The sequence below is a fragment of the Oncorhynchus tshawytscha genome, linkage group LG28 (genome assembly GCF_018296145.1).
Source record: "Oncorhynchus tshawytscha isolate Ot180627B linkage group LG28, Otsh_v2.0, whole genome shotgun sequence".
Classification (NCBI taxonomy): Eukaryota; Metazoa; Chordata; class Actinopteri; order Salmoniformes; family Salmonidae; genus Oncorhynchus; species Oncorhynchus tshawytscha.
This window is the reverse complement of record NC_056456.1, coordinates 12,698,253-12,712,139: the sequence shown is the minus strand read 5'-3', so window position 1 is coordinate 12,712,139 and position 13,887 is coordinate 12,698,253. Positions and strand designations below refer to the sequence as shown.

Genomic DNA, 13,887 nt, shown 5'->3' with positions numbered 1-13,887 from the left:
CCCTATTTCAAAATAGCACTTTTTCCAAGAATAACCACTGTTCCATGCGCTCCACATGTGAGCCCGCGGTAGCAGATAGCCTGCAGTAACATAAAGTCCTGAAAATGCTATTGTGTTCTTTGAAATACATATTTTTTTCAAATTACAACGTTACCCAAGACCTTTATAAATACAACCAAAGGACTTTTTTCCCCCTCTTAGCATATATCAAATGTTTTTGTTCGACTGATGCAGTCAAAATGGCAGGTGAAGTGATAAAACGACTATCTACCAACCGTTTGATAGCTCATTATATCATTATGAAGCAGATTAGCTGAGACTCACCGAGTCATCCTCCCTGGTACTGGGGTGTGTGGCCTCTGTTTCGATGGGGGAGTGGTCTGTGGGGGGATCACTAGCCTGGGACGGGGCGGAGTCTGAGGACGAGCCAGGTTGGGGGGCTGGGGTGGACGCTGCAGAGACAGAGTTGGTTGTTGGGTGTACTGTACTCCTTTTCCCCCACTTTAACCGTGTCTTAAAGCATTGTACATTATCCAGGTGGGTATAGTTAGGGTTTGGTAAAAGGGAAACTTGACAAAAAAAACACAAATTTTTTTTTTTTTTTTTCATTAGTCCACTTTTGATATAGTCCCAAAATGTTTTGCATGTCAGCGGTCAAGTTTTCAACATATTGGACTTTCAAGAAGCAAAGTGCCACTGATCATATTATCATGACATGCAAAATGATGCATTTTGTATCATCATGATGATGTGGCCGGTGGATTTTCCCTTTAAGGTTTGGGTTGGGTAACTTATTTGTTCTGTATGAGTATGTGCAACTATCTAGTGTAAATGTAGGAAAAACTGGCTATAGGTAGAATTTACCTGAGTCAGTGGAGGGCGAGGTGGACGTGCCTGGACTCAAGGTCATCCGAGAGAGGTCAAGGTCACTACAGCTGCCTTCCTCTTCCTGGGTTGCGGCAGATGATGACTCCAGGCCCAGCTGGCTACAGACCAGGGTGTCAGGGGGCACGTTCACTAGACCGGGCGTCTCACACCTCGCCATCATGACAAGGCCAACGGGCGTCTCACACCTGCCCACGGCACCAAGACCCATTGAAGTAGGGCTCATCGGCCTGGGTGTGCCACACCTGCTGCCCACCATGACAAGGCCCAGCGAAGAGGGGCCTTCGCCTGCGTCCGAGTCCCCACCGATGCTATGCTGCTGCTGGAGCAGAACGGGGTCCATCGTCTGATGCTGGGGGCTGGCGATGGCCGAGGAAGGGGTGGAGGAGAGGTCACCGTGGGGCCCCTGGGGGCCAGGGCACACGGTGGTGATGGGCACCATCATGGGGAGGTGGTGACCCCCCACGCCCACAGCCTGGGCAGGCATGTAGGCAGCCATGGCGGCCCACTGCTGCTGGGTGGCAGGGAAGATGTTGGCCTGGCTCCAGATGACGGGCTGGCCCCCAGGGAGGACCTGGGTCACCTGGAGGGGCCCTTGCACCCCAAAGGCCAGGGTCTGGGCCTGGCCAGCGAAGGGTCCCTGCTGGGCCCACTGGGCTGCCTGGACTGGCCCCATGGTCATGTACCCTGAGGGGACAGAGGTGGGGCTGAAGGGGCCGGTGAACATCTCTGGGGGGTGCTGGAGCTGGCGGTGGCTCCTGCTGGGGTCCAGAGTGTTGGCCGGGGACGGGGGAATCTGGGGGGACATCATCCACATGCACGTCTGAACCAGACACCTATCCTTTCACTGGGGTCATTGTGATTATTCATTTATTGGCTTTTTCTATTTGGGGGTCAATTGAACCATCTGTTCACAAAGAAATCAGAATACAAAATGTCTTCCAATGTATTACTGGTCTTTAGCAGTTGTCATGACTGTGAGTTTCTCTATTATCCACACAGTAGTTTGACTGCATAACAACGCATTCAAATGTTGACACATGGACCTCCCGAGTGGCGCAGCGGTCTAAGGCTCTGCATCGCAGTGCTAGAGACGTTACTACAGACCCGGGTTCATTCCCGGGCTGGCCAACAACCGGCTGTGGCCGGGAGTCCCATTGGACAAAGCACATTTGGCCCAGCGTCACACTGCTTAGGGGAGGGTTTTGGCTGTGGGGCTTTACGTGGCTCACCGACCTCTTTGTGGCAGGCCGGGTGCCTGCACTCTTGGGCCCCCGGTCGCCAGTTTAACAGTGTTTCCTCCGACACATTGGTGCGGCTGGCTTCCGTGTTAAGGAGCGCGGTTAGGCGGGTCATGTTTCGGAGGATGCATGACTCAACCTTCACCTCCCCCTAGCCCATTGGGGAGTTGCAGCGATGTTGACGCATAATATTTCAGCACCATCATTGCAGACATGGTTAAACGGACAGAGTCTGTCTAAGCAAGAGGGAATGGACAGTTACTCACAGAGGGTGGAGTTGACATATCTCCGAACAGATCAAAGTGGTTGATGTTCTGTGGTGGGGCAGAGGAACAGGGACAGAGAGGGAGAACAGTGACATTTCACGACAAAACAAAGGCAGACTTTCTAATAACACATTCTAAAGGCAGACTTTCTCATAACACATTCTATTACTCTAATAGGGTGTGTGCGTGTGCATGTGCGTGTGTGTGTGTGTGTGTGTGTGTGTGTGTGTGTGTGTGTGCATGCGTGATTACGTGTGAAGAGAATTGTACTGAAGATGCCAAGAAACAACTAGCTCTCCTTTCATTTCATTATCAGAAAATGGATCTAAAATGAATCTCTCACGGTGCTCTATAATTGGCTATTCAGTCCAATCAAAAGAACACTGATTAGATATTATTATGTCCGTCTCTACCTATCAAATCAGCCCCAATAGTCCCACAATGCATTACCATTGTGATTCCTCTCAAACACAAGATAATATTATATGATTAGGTAGGATTTGGACGGTATACAATATACAGGTAACTGCCAAAATAAAGGAAACACCAACATAGAATGTTTTAGGACATTTGGCAATACCACAAGCTGCCAGAACAGCTGCAATACGCCTTGGCATAGATTCTACAAGTGTCTGGAACTCTATTGGAGGGATGCAACACCATTCTTCCACATTAAATTCCATCATTTGGTGTTTTGTTGATGGTGGTGAAAAATGCTGTCTCAGCCACTACTCCAGAATCTCAGATAAGTATTCAATTGGGTTGAGATCTGGGGACTGACACAGACATGCACACACACACACACTTTACACCCTCTTTGCTCCTTTGAGACCCCTCTTTCAAAGTCACTGAGATCTCTTCTTCTAGCCATGGTAGCCAAAAGAATGGGCAACTGGGACATTTTAATACATGATCCCTTGCACGATGGGATGTGAATTGCTTAATTATCTCATCTGCTTTCAATATACTTTGTATCCCTCATTTACGCAAGTGTTTCCTTTATTTTGGCAGTTACCAGTACATTCACCACTGTGTTTCCTGACCCCAATGAATATATATACTTCTATATATTTACCCACTGAGACAATATAACTACCTGACCCATATAGCAGACGTGACCGTTCCTACAGCTACTCTCATATCTCACCCCCCCCAGCCATATAACTTCAGCGCTCTAACAGTACAATTACATTTCAGAGGAAGTAGGAAGGAAGGACATAGGTTCTACAACTAGACTATGAAATGGATAAGTCGCATGAAATGTATGTCCTAGACTGCATGCACAAGCAGACGATGTATCACCACGGGAACACACAGGGGATTTGCATGCTATAAATAAAGACACACACACACACACAGACACGAAAAGAAGAGCGAAAATGAGAGGAAAACAGCAATCAGTGTTGGTGAAGGGGGGCAACATAACATTGTCTATGTCCTGTTTGAAGTGTGTGTGTGTGTGTGTGTGTGTGGGGGGGGGGTTCCGATCATATACGGTACATATTGTTGTTGTACATTATGGCTTGCTCTTACAGTTCTATGTATCCAGTAGGAGCAAGAGGGAGGTACAGTAGTTTGTAAAAGGTGGGCAGACATAGGTTATAGTTATACTGGGTCTTTACCTCAGGCAGACAGGCAGAGTGACACACACATCAAGCTATGGGGGATCTCTCAGTAGAGCTCCAACTGAATGCACAGACAAGCAGTAACTCTTAAGAGATATGGAAGCAGCGTCGGCAGCTATTGATACAACACCAGCTAGCATGATGTGTTTTAGGGGGGGAGATAGCAAGGGGGACAGGATAGCTATCATGCCGAGTTGATATGCTGCTGAACTATCAGCACAGAGAGGAAGTGAGGCGAGAAAGAAAGCCCACTTTCTTCTTAGGGTTTGTTTCAGAAGTACGATGGACGTTTTCTTCCCTCTCCGTGTAAATGTATTGACTATTGCATCTGACATGGTGAAAGGATAGAAAGAGATATATTTCCAGTTTTGCGCAACCAAAAAGTGATTCCATGATATGTCTATTTGTTCTGGTCCAAAATGAACCTTGCTGTAGAAAATATATTGGTGAGACTGGAAATGACAAAAGCGTTTTGTCTTTATTGAAGAAAAGACGGCCTCTTCGATGTCTAACAGTCCTCTATGTTTAAAATCCTGTGGAGGATCAGAAGCAAAGACACAACTGACGTCACATCTTAGCTAGATGGAATCATGTATCTGTTGGGGCAGACTGTGCATAACAATACAATATACACCCCGTATACATGACGATACATATTGCAATATACAATATCATTGCATCTTTATAACCTTAGATACTGTAAGAATATACTTAGGCCTGACGCTTGATCATTTCTTGCCCAAGACAACTGATATCAGACTGCACAGGCAGGCAACCACTGCCTTCGAGACACACTGCTGATAACCAGTCTGTGGGTGTACACGACCACGTCTACGTGTGTCTGCGAGGTGGTTAGGGGTCCAATAATTCCACAAGCTCACACAGACAGGGGTTCATAAATGGACACTAAAGAAGAGGGGAGTTTTCCTTAGTGAGGGAATGAGAGGTTTGCCAGTGGAGGGAGTGGACCAACCAAAAAAAACAAAAAACAAAAGCACCTACAGTCATGAAATGGCGTTTTGGGACGTCATAGATCCCTTCTCCCTTCTGCTGACTGGTAGCGGTAGGGACCTGTGTTGGAGGTCGAGTCAAAATGAAAGAATAAAGTGAGCTTTGAGCAACACCATTTTACCAAGGTTGAGTAAGAAAGAGAAAAACGTATTGATTATTCAATGAATCCTTTCTTCTGCTACAGCTGAAACACTCATCATTTCAGACGGTGTCTCTGGTCTGCAAATGGTTTAAAGGAAAATGTTATGCAAATTCTACCGTTGCACAGCTCTTGAATCAACTCTTATTTAGATCCATATTGATTGTAAGCAATGCTGTACGATTGTGTGTGCTACTTCTTTGTATTGACATTAAGGCGGCACAATTGTTTTTCTCCATTTGGATCACATTCAACTAGAGGTTTAAATCTGTGGAAACTGACAACGCTGGAGCGCTTGCCCTCTCCTCTCTTTTGTATATTTTCCTCACATTAATCTATTAACCGTATTGAACAATATGGCCTCTCTCTCTCTCTCTCTCTCTCTCTCTCTCTCTCTCTCGCTTTCGGCTGGCTGACTTGGAGTTGGGCGGAATTCTCTTCTCGCCTATTGATCTTGTTTCATTTGGAGTTCAAATGGCATGGCAAATGATTCATTTCGACTCATCTTTCATCTTCAGAAAGGAAGAGGAGGAGGAGGGACGAGGAGGAGGGGGGCGAGGGTGGAGGGAGGGAGGGGGAGGTGGACAGAGAAGGGAAGAGGGGTAAGGGAGGAGGGGTGAGGGAGTAGAGAGGTGGGGGAGGGAGGAGGGGCACCAGATTAAATCACACTCTAGGTCCCTAGAGGCTCCTGTTGGTCCCTTGAACTCAGCTGGAAGGTCAAACCTCTGGATGTCTGCAGGGAGCCCACATAGACTCTAGAGAAGCCTGGATGAATTGGTCTGCCAAAATAACTAGCCATGACTGCACTTGAGATGTTATTCTAATTTACATTTGGAACATTGTGAGTATACTTGTTTTACCCAGAGTGTACTGCCCTGCTCTCTAACAAACAGAAATAGTCTAATGTAACACAACGCTCTGGGTTGACTACTCTACAAAAGGTATGGAAGGGGCGGGGCTTGGTATTGTACCTGGTAAACGCTCTCCTCTGATTGGTGGCCACGGAGGGGCTCATGTCCAGCCTCAAACACAATGTACTACAACAGAAGTAGCGGGTGGGGCCAAGAGGGATGGAGCATGTCGAGATTAACGGAAAGAGAGAGAGAGCGATCGAAAGAAAGAGAGAGAGAGAGCGAGAAAGAGAGAGAGAAATAAGAGACAAAATACAGAGAAAGAGAAAGAGATAGAAAAAAAGAGTGTGAGAGAGACAAACAAGGAAAGAAAGAGAGAGAGAGACGATAGAGTGAAGAAGGAAGAGGAGAGAGCACAGTAATTGGTCAGGCAGTAGTTCCAGGTACTGAAGAGGTCCCTCCACCAACTTCATCAGAATACTGCTCCACCTCTCCACTACCACCTAGACACAGAGGGGCCAATCCTGACTCGAGATCCGCGTTTGTAACCTAGATGATTTACACGAAAGTCTGAGTTAGTTACACGCACGGATCCCAAGTTTGGATTCTGCCCACAGTCATTGGACTCTTGTATTCGAAACAAAACAAACGAAAACAGTCACTACTACTACAGAATTGCAAATTAAAACTTTTTTGGGGGGGAGCTAAAGGGGAAAACAACAGAAATTTGGAATGAGTTGGGGCATATCCACTGAACATTAGCATTCAGAGTAAGGGTTAGTGTTGTCTGTATTCAGTGTGAGCAACAGAGTAGAGTATCAGGTTCAGCCAAAAGCAAAAGGGGAGAACAACCAGTCAGGGTCAGATAGGTTTTTAGAAGAAAATCAGAACATATACACAGGTCAACTGAAAAGATATGGTTCAACAACACTGCAATGGGAGAGTCGAATGGTTGAACAAAACCGTCTACTGTGATGGCTGGTCTACTGCGTATTACTGAGATGGTTTGGATATCATGAATCATTAATTCAAGCAGATCAGCGGCAGATATTTACATTAAGGATTAATTGTTTCGTATTGCATAGAATGAATCACGTGAAAACACTGTCGTCAGTAGAAGCTAGAGGGAAAAAGGTCCCATGGGGTTTCATCGCTAGTTCTGATGGGCCGCGTGTCATGTGGCGACGTACCTGGTAAACTGGATCGTCCACCTCGTCCTCCAGAATGGTCTGCGTGATGGTTGAAGAGAAGGAACGTTTTACATAACAAGAAGAAGACGGATACAGAGGAGAATAGAGCAAGACCATGGATAGACGAATAGAAGTACAGAGAGAAGAAAAGAGCGAGAACAAAAGAGCATGCAAGGGCATCAGGTGTGAGCAATCAGCCACTGGCTTAGGGGAAAACAGGCGTTTTCTATTAGGAACTCAGTGGAGAGTGCCTAGTCTTAACATATTGTGCCTAGTCTTAACATATTGGGCCTAGTCTTAACCTATTGGGCCTAGTCTTAACCTATTGTGCCTGGTCTTAACCTATTGTGCCTGGTCTTAACCTATTGTGCCTGGTCTTAACCTATTGTGCCTGGTCTTAACCTATTGTGCCTGGTCTTAACCTATTGTGCCTGGTCTTAACCTATTGTGCCTGGTCTTAACCTATTGGGCCTAGTCTTAACCTATTGTGCCTGGTCTTAACCTATTGTGCCTGGTCTTAACCTATTGTGCCTGGTCTTAACCTATTGGGCCTAGTCTTAACCTATTGTGCCTGGTCTTAACCTGATGTCTGAGTTACTGTATACATTTTCCAACATAATAATATATACCATTGTGGACACAGTTATACATTACATTAAGCCTTTTACATTGACAGGAGTCTTTCGATGCATGAAAGTCATGTTTCGGGATAAAAAAATTAGTGGCATTATAACATCCCTCAAAACACCTTAAATAATTTGCATTGCAGTCACAGCCCAAGCCGAGATCTGGACTCGTACTCAAAGCGCGTGAAGCAGTCATCTCTGCCTGCTGGTCGCTAGGCTAAGCAAGAAAGCGTGCTTACGCAAGAGGGGGGAACGCTCACTTTGACAGATATTAACCCATTTCTTCAATAGATACGCGTCATCTCCCTTCCTCTAACATCTCTCACTATACTCATGAGTGCACTCAATATGGCCATTGTGCATAACGGCCATGGTAACAGTTCTTTTGTTGTTTATTGTTGTTGTTGTCTACCTGGTAGACGGCCTGCTCACACTGCTTGTCCTTCTGGGCCTTCCTCTCCATCTCCTCGCGCTGCTTGATGTCGTAGATGAGGGTGAAGAGGTCGCGCAGGTCAACGATCAGGGGCTCTGCCTGTCAGGGAGGGAGGGAGGGATGTGAAGGAAGAGGAGCACACACCTTCATCTTCCAGACGACACACACGTAGTACACACGCACTTACGTCGCAATCCCAACTACACCGTGCTGCAAATATCTAAAAGGATAAAAGCAGAGTCCTTCCTATTGGACAATCTTTCAACTGTGTTACAAACGGTTGCTCCCTTGTTGCAACACTATGTGTTGCATTTGAAACGTGTTGATTGATTGTAACTTTGGCTGTAACGCTCTTTACGACTACTACACCTCATTAGGATCTCAGGTCCTGTACTCACCGACTGACCGGACTTGATGGCCACGAACCGGTGGTGTCCCTCCTTCCCGCAGACGTAGCCGAAGGCCCGGTGGTCCCGGGTATCCTTGGCGATATAGGAGATCTCATGCACCGAGTGGTGATGCAGCAGAACCTGAACACACAGGGAGGAAGTGACATAAGTTGGAGTTAGGAAGTGATGTAGTAGATCTTCGAAACAGGGAAGAGGAAGTGACAGGTCAGGACGAGGAAATGGACCATACAAAATGGAGGGGGCTTAGAGACCCATGTTGGATACTGTAGGGTTAAGGTCCTGATTTTATAGTTTAGTTAGATCCGGGAGTTTTTTCAGACATGTGACCTGTCTAGGAAAACTCCTGGCTCTACACTATACATTTCTAATGAATTTCATGAATTCTTGAAGAACGTTTTGTTTCAAAATGAGGGAGTGAACTGGGAGTTCACGGTAAGTAGGCTACAGCTTCTTACTAATTCTAATACTACGGCAATATTGTGCTCCAGATTCACCGCAGCAGAGAATGAGGGAAAGCAAATGTAAATGCATTAGTCTTTCTTTGTCTAACTGTTGACAGGGAATAGTCTTGACAAGAATAACTACCACTTATGCCATTCTTCCCTTTTTCTCCTCATTTCCAGCTCCCACATGTCTCAGTGGGATAGGAGGCGCAACGCATTTACTGCTTGAACAACGGCCGATTAGGGTGTGGGTGTCCGTGTGTGTATATGTGTGCTTGTGCGTGTGTATGTGCACAGATCAGACAACCCTTTTTCACTTATTTGGAAGATTTCTCTAACCTGGGGGTAATGATATTGTTGTGTATTGTGCAATATGCAAAAAGATGCATCGTCAACAGAGCGTGGGCAGCCCTGAACACCTGGTTCAAAAGTACAACTGACACACACACACACACACACACGTGCTCAAAGTAGTTGGGCTGTCACTCATCTACTCCCACCTGCTGCTCCACTAACAGTGTTGATAAGCTTTGAGCAACGGGGATGAGCTACTAAGAAATTAAACCCGGGCTTATTCAGTGGGGTGCACTGATAAGAACGTGGCAGAGAGAAATGGAACATACTAGAGCTGACAATATTCTATAGTCTAGTTGACAGTAAACAGTGTCTTGTCTGCATGACACATTTCTATCCGAATGTTCTGCAACGCCTCGTCCTACTGAAAGAGCCCTGTATTTTACCATTACGATTGTTGGGTAAATTAAGTGCTGCTGGGTTAATCAGTTTATAAAATGAAAGGGCATTAGGGGGACGATGATTCTCGAACAAAATTACAGAAGCCGCATGTGGTGATGAGCATCAGAGGGTAGGGCTTACACACACACACACACACACACACACACACACACACACACACACACACACGTGCACACACACACACACACACACACACACACACACACACACACACACACACACACACACACACACACTACGGGGCTCAATGAGGGGTATTATCTAGTTGTTGTTGATAAATGACAGGGCTTGTGGCAAATAATGGGTGGCACCACTATCCAAAGAAAATAAAAATGGAAGTCATCAAATATCAAACCATGAGTTGTCTTGTGGAACGGGTCTATATACAGTATTGCGTAATGCATTTTTTTTTTTTTCCCTTTAATGACAGTAGAAGTGGAGCTATGGGACAATTAGGCTAGCAGTTAGCAATGATGATGATTAGGGGTGGAACTGTGGGCTAATTAGCCTAGTGGATAGTGGTGATGAACAGTACGGTAACATCAAAAGGGGGTATTCCAGACATTTGGGGTTGTATTTGTGTGGGGGGACAGCAGGTCTCTGGGCCCCCAGGGGAGGTGATGACTGCCGATTTTGGGGAAGGGGATAATATCATATCACTCATATACACACTGTCATTATAACAGACAGGTCTTTATCATCCGACAGTAGCCATCATACAGCAGGCCAGGCCCAGGTTAAGTCAAAGCAGTTTACTCATTCTACATTCCACATCGCCCTTACCCCCTACTCCCTAGACACTGATGTTACTATATCTACTGTCATGACGTGCCCTTGAGGGGAAGAATGGAGGTGGAAACATCATTCTTTGGGGGTGCTTATCTCGACGACTGCACCGCATTGGATGGATGGGGCCATGTATCACAAGATCTTGGCCAACAACCTCCTTCCCTCAATGAGTGAAGATGGGTCATGGCTGTCTTACAGCCTGACCCAAAACACACAGCCAGGGCAAAGTGGCTCCGTAAGAAGCATATCAAGGTCCTGGGCCAGTCTCCAGACCTGAACCCAATAGAAAATCTTTGGAGGGAGCTGAAAGTCCTGCCCAGCGACAGTCTGAAGGATCTGATATGGAAGCCAAAATCCCTGCTGCAGTGTGTGCAAACCTGGTCAAGAACTCTGATCTCTGTATGCAAACAAATGTACCAAATATTAAGTTCTGTCATGTACCAAATACATGTCATGCAAAAATGCAAATTAATTACTTAAAAATCATACAATGTGATTTTCTGGATTTTTGTTTTAGATTCCGTCTCTCACAGTTGAAGTGTACCTATGATAAAAATTACAGACCTCTACATGCTTTGTAAGTAGGAAAACCTGCAGAATCGGCAGTGTATCAAATACTTCTCCCCACTGTATATGAAATTATTTGTGAGAAGATGTAATGTGATGTTAGCCTTCTAAATTTTTTGTTTGTTTGTTTTGTTTTGAATTTGACCTTTATTTAACTAGGCAAGTCAGTTAAGAACAAATTCTTATTTTCAATGACGGCCTAAATGAGAGAATTGTTTTTCATATGAAGTCTAAACCAAGTCAGTGGCCACGCCCACATGAGCACAGACATTACATCGGCATCATGGAACGCCCCCTTTTCCCAGAAGTGTATAAAACCCACTTCTGACAAAATGTACGTTAGAACAGTTACGTGCAGCACCAGCTGAATACGTTACAAATGGTTAAGAAATCTACCACTCTATAGACCAAGCAGACTAAGGCGTGAACTGGGCGTCACGAATGGTTAAGCAATCTACAAAACTAAAGACTACACATTCAGTCTGCAGCTGTTTAAGTACTTTAGTCTGGTAAACGCGACTGATCGAACGACCGAATGGTACTCTGAAAGATCCATTCGGGAGAACATTTCCCTATTGAACGACCATTGGTACACCTGATGTATCCATTTTAACAAGCTACAACTACGAAAGACTTTGATCACTGGTGGACAAACCAGAGACTTTCTGTCGACTGACTCTCCAGCAGATGGACCAGCGATCACAGAGAGAGACAACAAAGGCCTACACTCATAAATATGTAAATTGCAATTCCTTTCAAATGAGTGGCTGTTCATGTGCAAAGTCTTATTAGTATTTCCATGAGCATAGTTAGTGTGTACAATATTGGAGTTCTTTGTCTTTTCTCCTGCTCTTTCTTACTTGCCCCTCCCTTTTAATTTGGTGTAACAAGCCATCATGTCGGTTTAGTCCACTAGGGACTTTTTATTGTATCATGTTAGTAATCAATGTACAACCTATCCTGTGTGTGTTTATGTACTTCTGTGTGATTATTTAATTAGTTAGTAAATACATAATTTGGCCAATTGGTATATCGCTGATTCATCATTTATGCTAGGGTTCGTGCAGAGAGTTTGCGACAATCAGAATATGACTGATGAGGTAATAATACATTAATAAGTGACTCTAATCAATAAGATATGAAAATATCTGAAGAGTTAAATTCAGGAAATAGTAACTCTTTAAACAACATTTTCCTGACTTCCTAGTTAATTAATATTTACGTGAATAGTTGAATCACGTAATAATTACACCTAGAGAATTGATTTGATAATATAACAGTCTTCACATTAATGATAGTCCAAAAGACACGACACTACACAGGATAATAGATCTAAGGATTACATGGGTGGAAGCAATGTTGCGACATTTCCACCTAGCCAATTAGAAGGCTTGATGACATTTTTACCATAATGTAGAGCATCCTTCCACTCTGAGTGGGTGAAAAAGGATGTGAAATGTCACATCCTTATGTTATAAAATAGATTTTACCAAGACAAATAATGATTCTTCATGTTCTGAATCGTTCAGTGAGGTCTTTCTCTAAAACATGTCATTAACATTATATCCAAGAAGTCAGATTTTGTAACAAAATACATCCGATAATAAGTACTGGGCTCTGTTGACAGAGCAGTGCCGCTTTCTCGTAGCAACTTGAGGATTGTACATGATTTGGTGGTCAATGCAAAGTCCTTTCCGCGGGTCGCAAAAATCTAAACTAGCATGATACGAGCCAAATTAAATGTAAGAGGGTTCCAAAGTAAAAATGTTTGCTCTACGCTCAGCTCTCCGTTGACATTTCACAGACATAGGCTACACTTGTTTTTGTGAGATTTTTTTATATTTTTAAATAACACGGATTTTGCATTTATAGGAAAAGCGCATACTAAAGTATGAAAACATTACATGTCATGTCGCAAAATTGATATTAATCTTCCCTCCATATTGTTTTATGTAATATTCCACGGCGGTAGCCTATTTTCCTGATTTTCTACTACTTTTTTCCTCTGGCCTCCATTTGGACGATTGGTTTTCTTAGAGGAGTATCTCTTTTACCCATTGGTCAAAAGATGCGTTTTTGATTGGACACCCTACACAATGTTTATATCTATCTGCTTTTGTCGTATTCGTTTGGCATGTCAACTGCACCATATGCCAGGTAGGCGCACAAGATGGCTGCCCTTTTTCTACATGACTGTGATTGAACTTGAATGTCCTATAAAGGTTCAGTGCAGCTGGGGCTGAGGCCTGGCTGCGTAACACAGCTCAGCCGATGGGCAGGCCTGGCGGCGCGGCTACGCAGTGGAGCCCCATCACTCACTCACCCCTGATCTCTCGTCGTAAATCTTGATCCCCCCGAAGGAGATGGTCAGGAAGACTCTCTGCTTGTGCTCTCCTTTGGAGCGCGCCGACGTAGCCATTCCCTGGAGGAGAGTTGAAGATACACAGGGCGATGAAGGGAAATACGCTCAGCACGAAAGACGGCAGCGTGCCGACTCACGTCTCAGGTAAATATGACAGGGGGGGAGAAGGAGAGGGGGAAGAGGGAAGGGAAGAGGGTGGCAGCTGTTACATAAGGTGCAATAGGACAGAACGTTCTTTCATGTTGCTCCTTTTGAACTTTCCTTCTCTCAACACTTCAGTGATTTTCTTTTTC

The 13,887-nt window shown here is 44.9% G+C and overlaps 1 protein-coding gene across 1 annotated transcript in view; it reads right to left on the bottom strand.

Annotated features, from left to right (window-relative positions):
• The window catches only part of LOC112226757 (complement component 8, beta polypeptide), a 40,593-nt gene that overhangs the window by 12,418 nt on the left and 14,288 nt on the right, over positions 1-13,887 (bottom strand). Inside the window, exons 3-11 of the mRNA XM_024391281.2 lie at positions 13,556-13,654; positions 8,666-8,797; positions 8,247-8,366; positions 7,209-7,247; positions 6,139-6,204; positions 5,020-5,088; positions 2,393-2,440; positions 865-1,681; positions 325-452 (exon numbers count right to left, since the gene is read on the bottom strand). Coding sequence (XP_024247049.2) covers positions 325-452; positions 865-1,681; positions 2,393-2,440; positions 5,020-5,088; positions 6,139-6,204; positions 7,209-7,247; positions 8,247-8,366; positions 8,666-8,797; positions 13,556-13,654 — 1,518 coding nt within the window. The remainder of the gene's footprint in view (positions 1-324; positions 453-864; positions 1,682-2,392; positions 2,441-5,019; positions 5,089-6,138; positions 6,205-7,208; positions 7,248-8,246; positions 8,367-8,665; positions 8,798-13,555; positions 13,655-13,887) is intronic.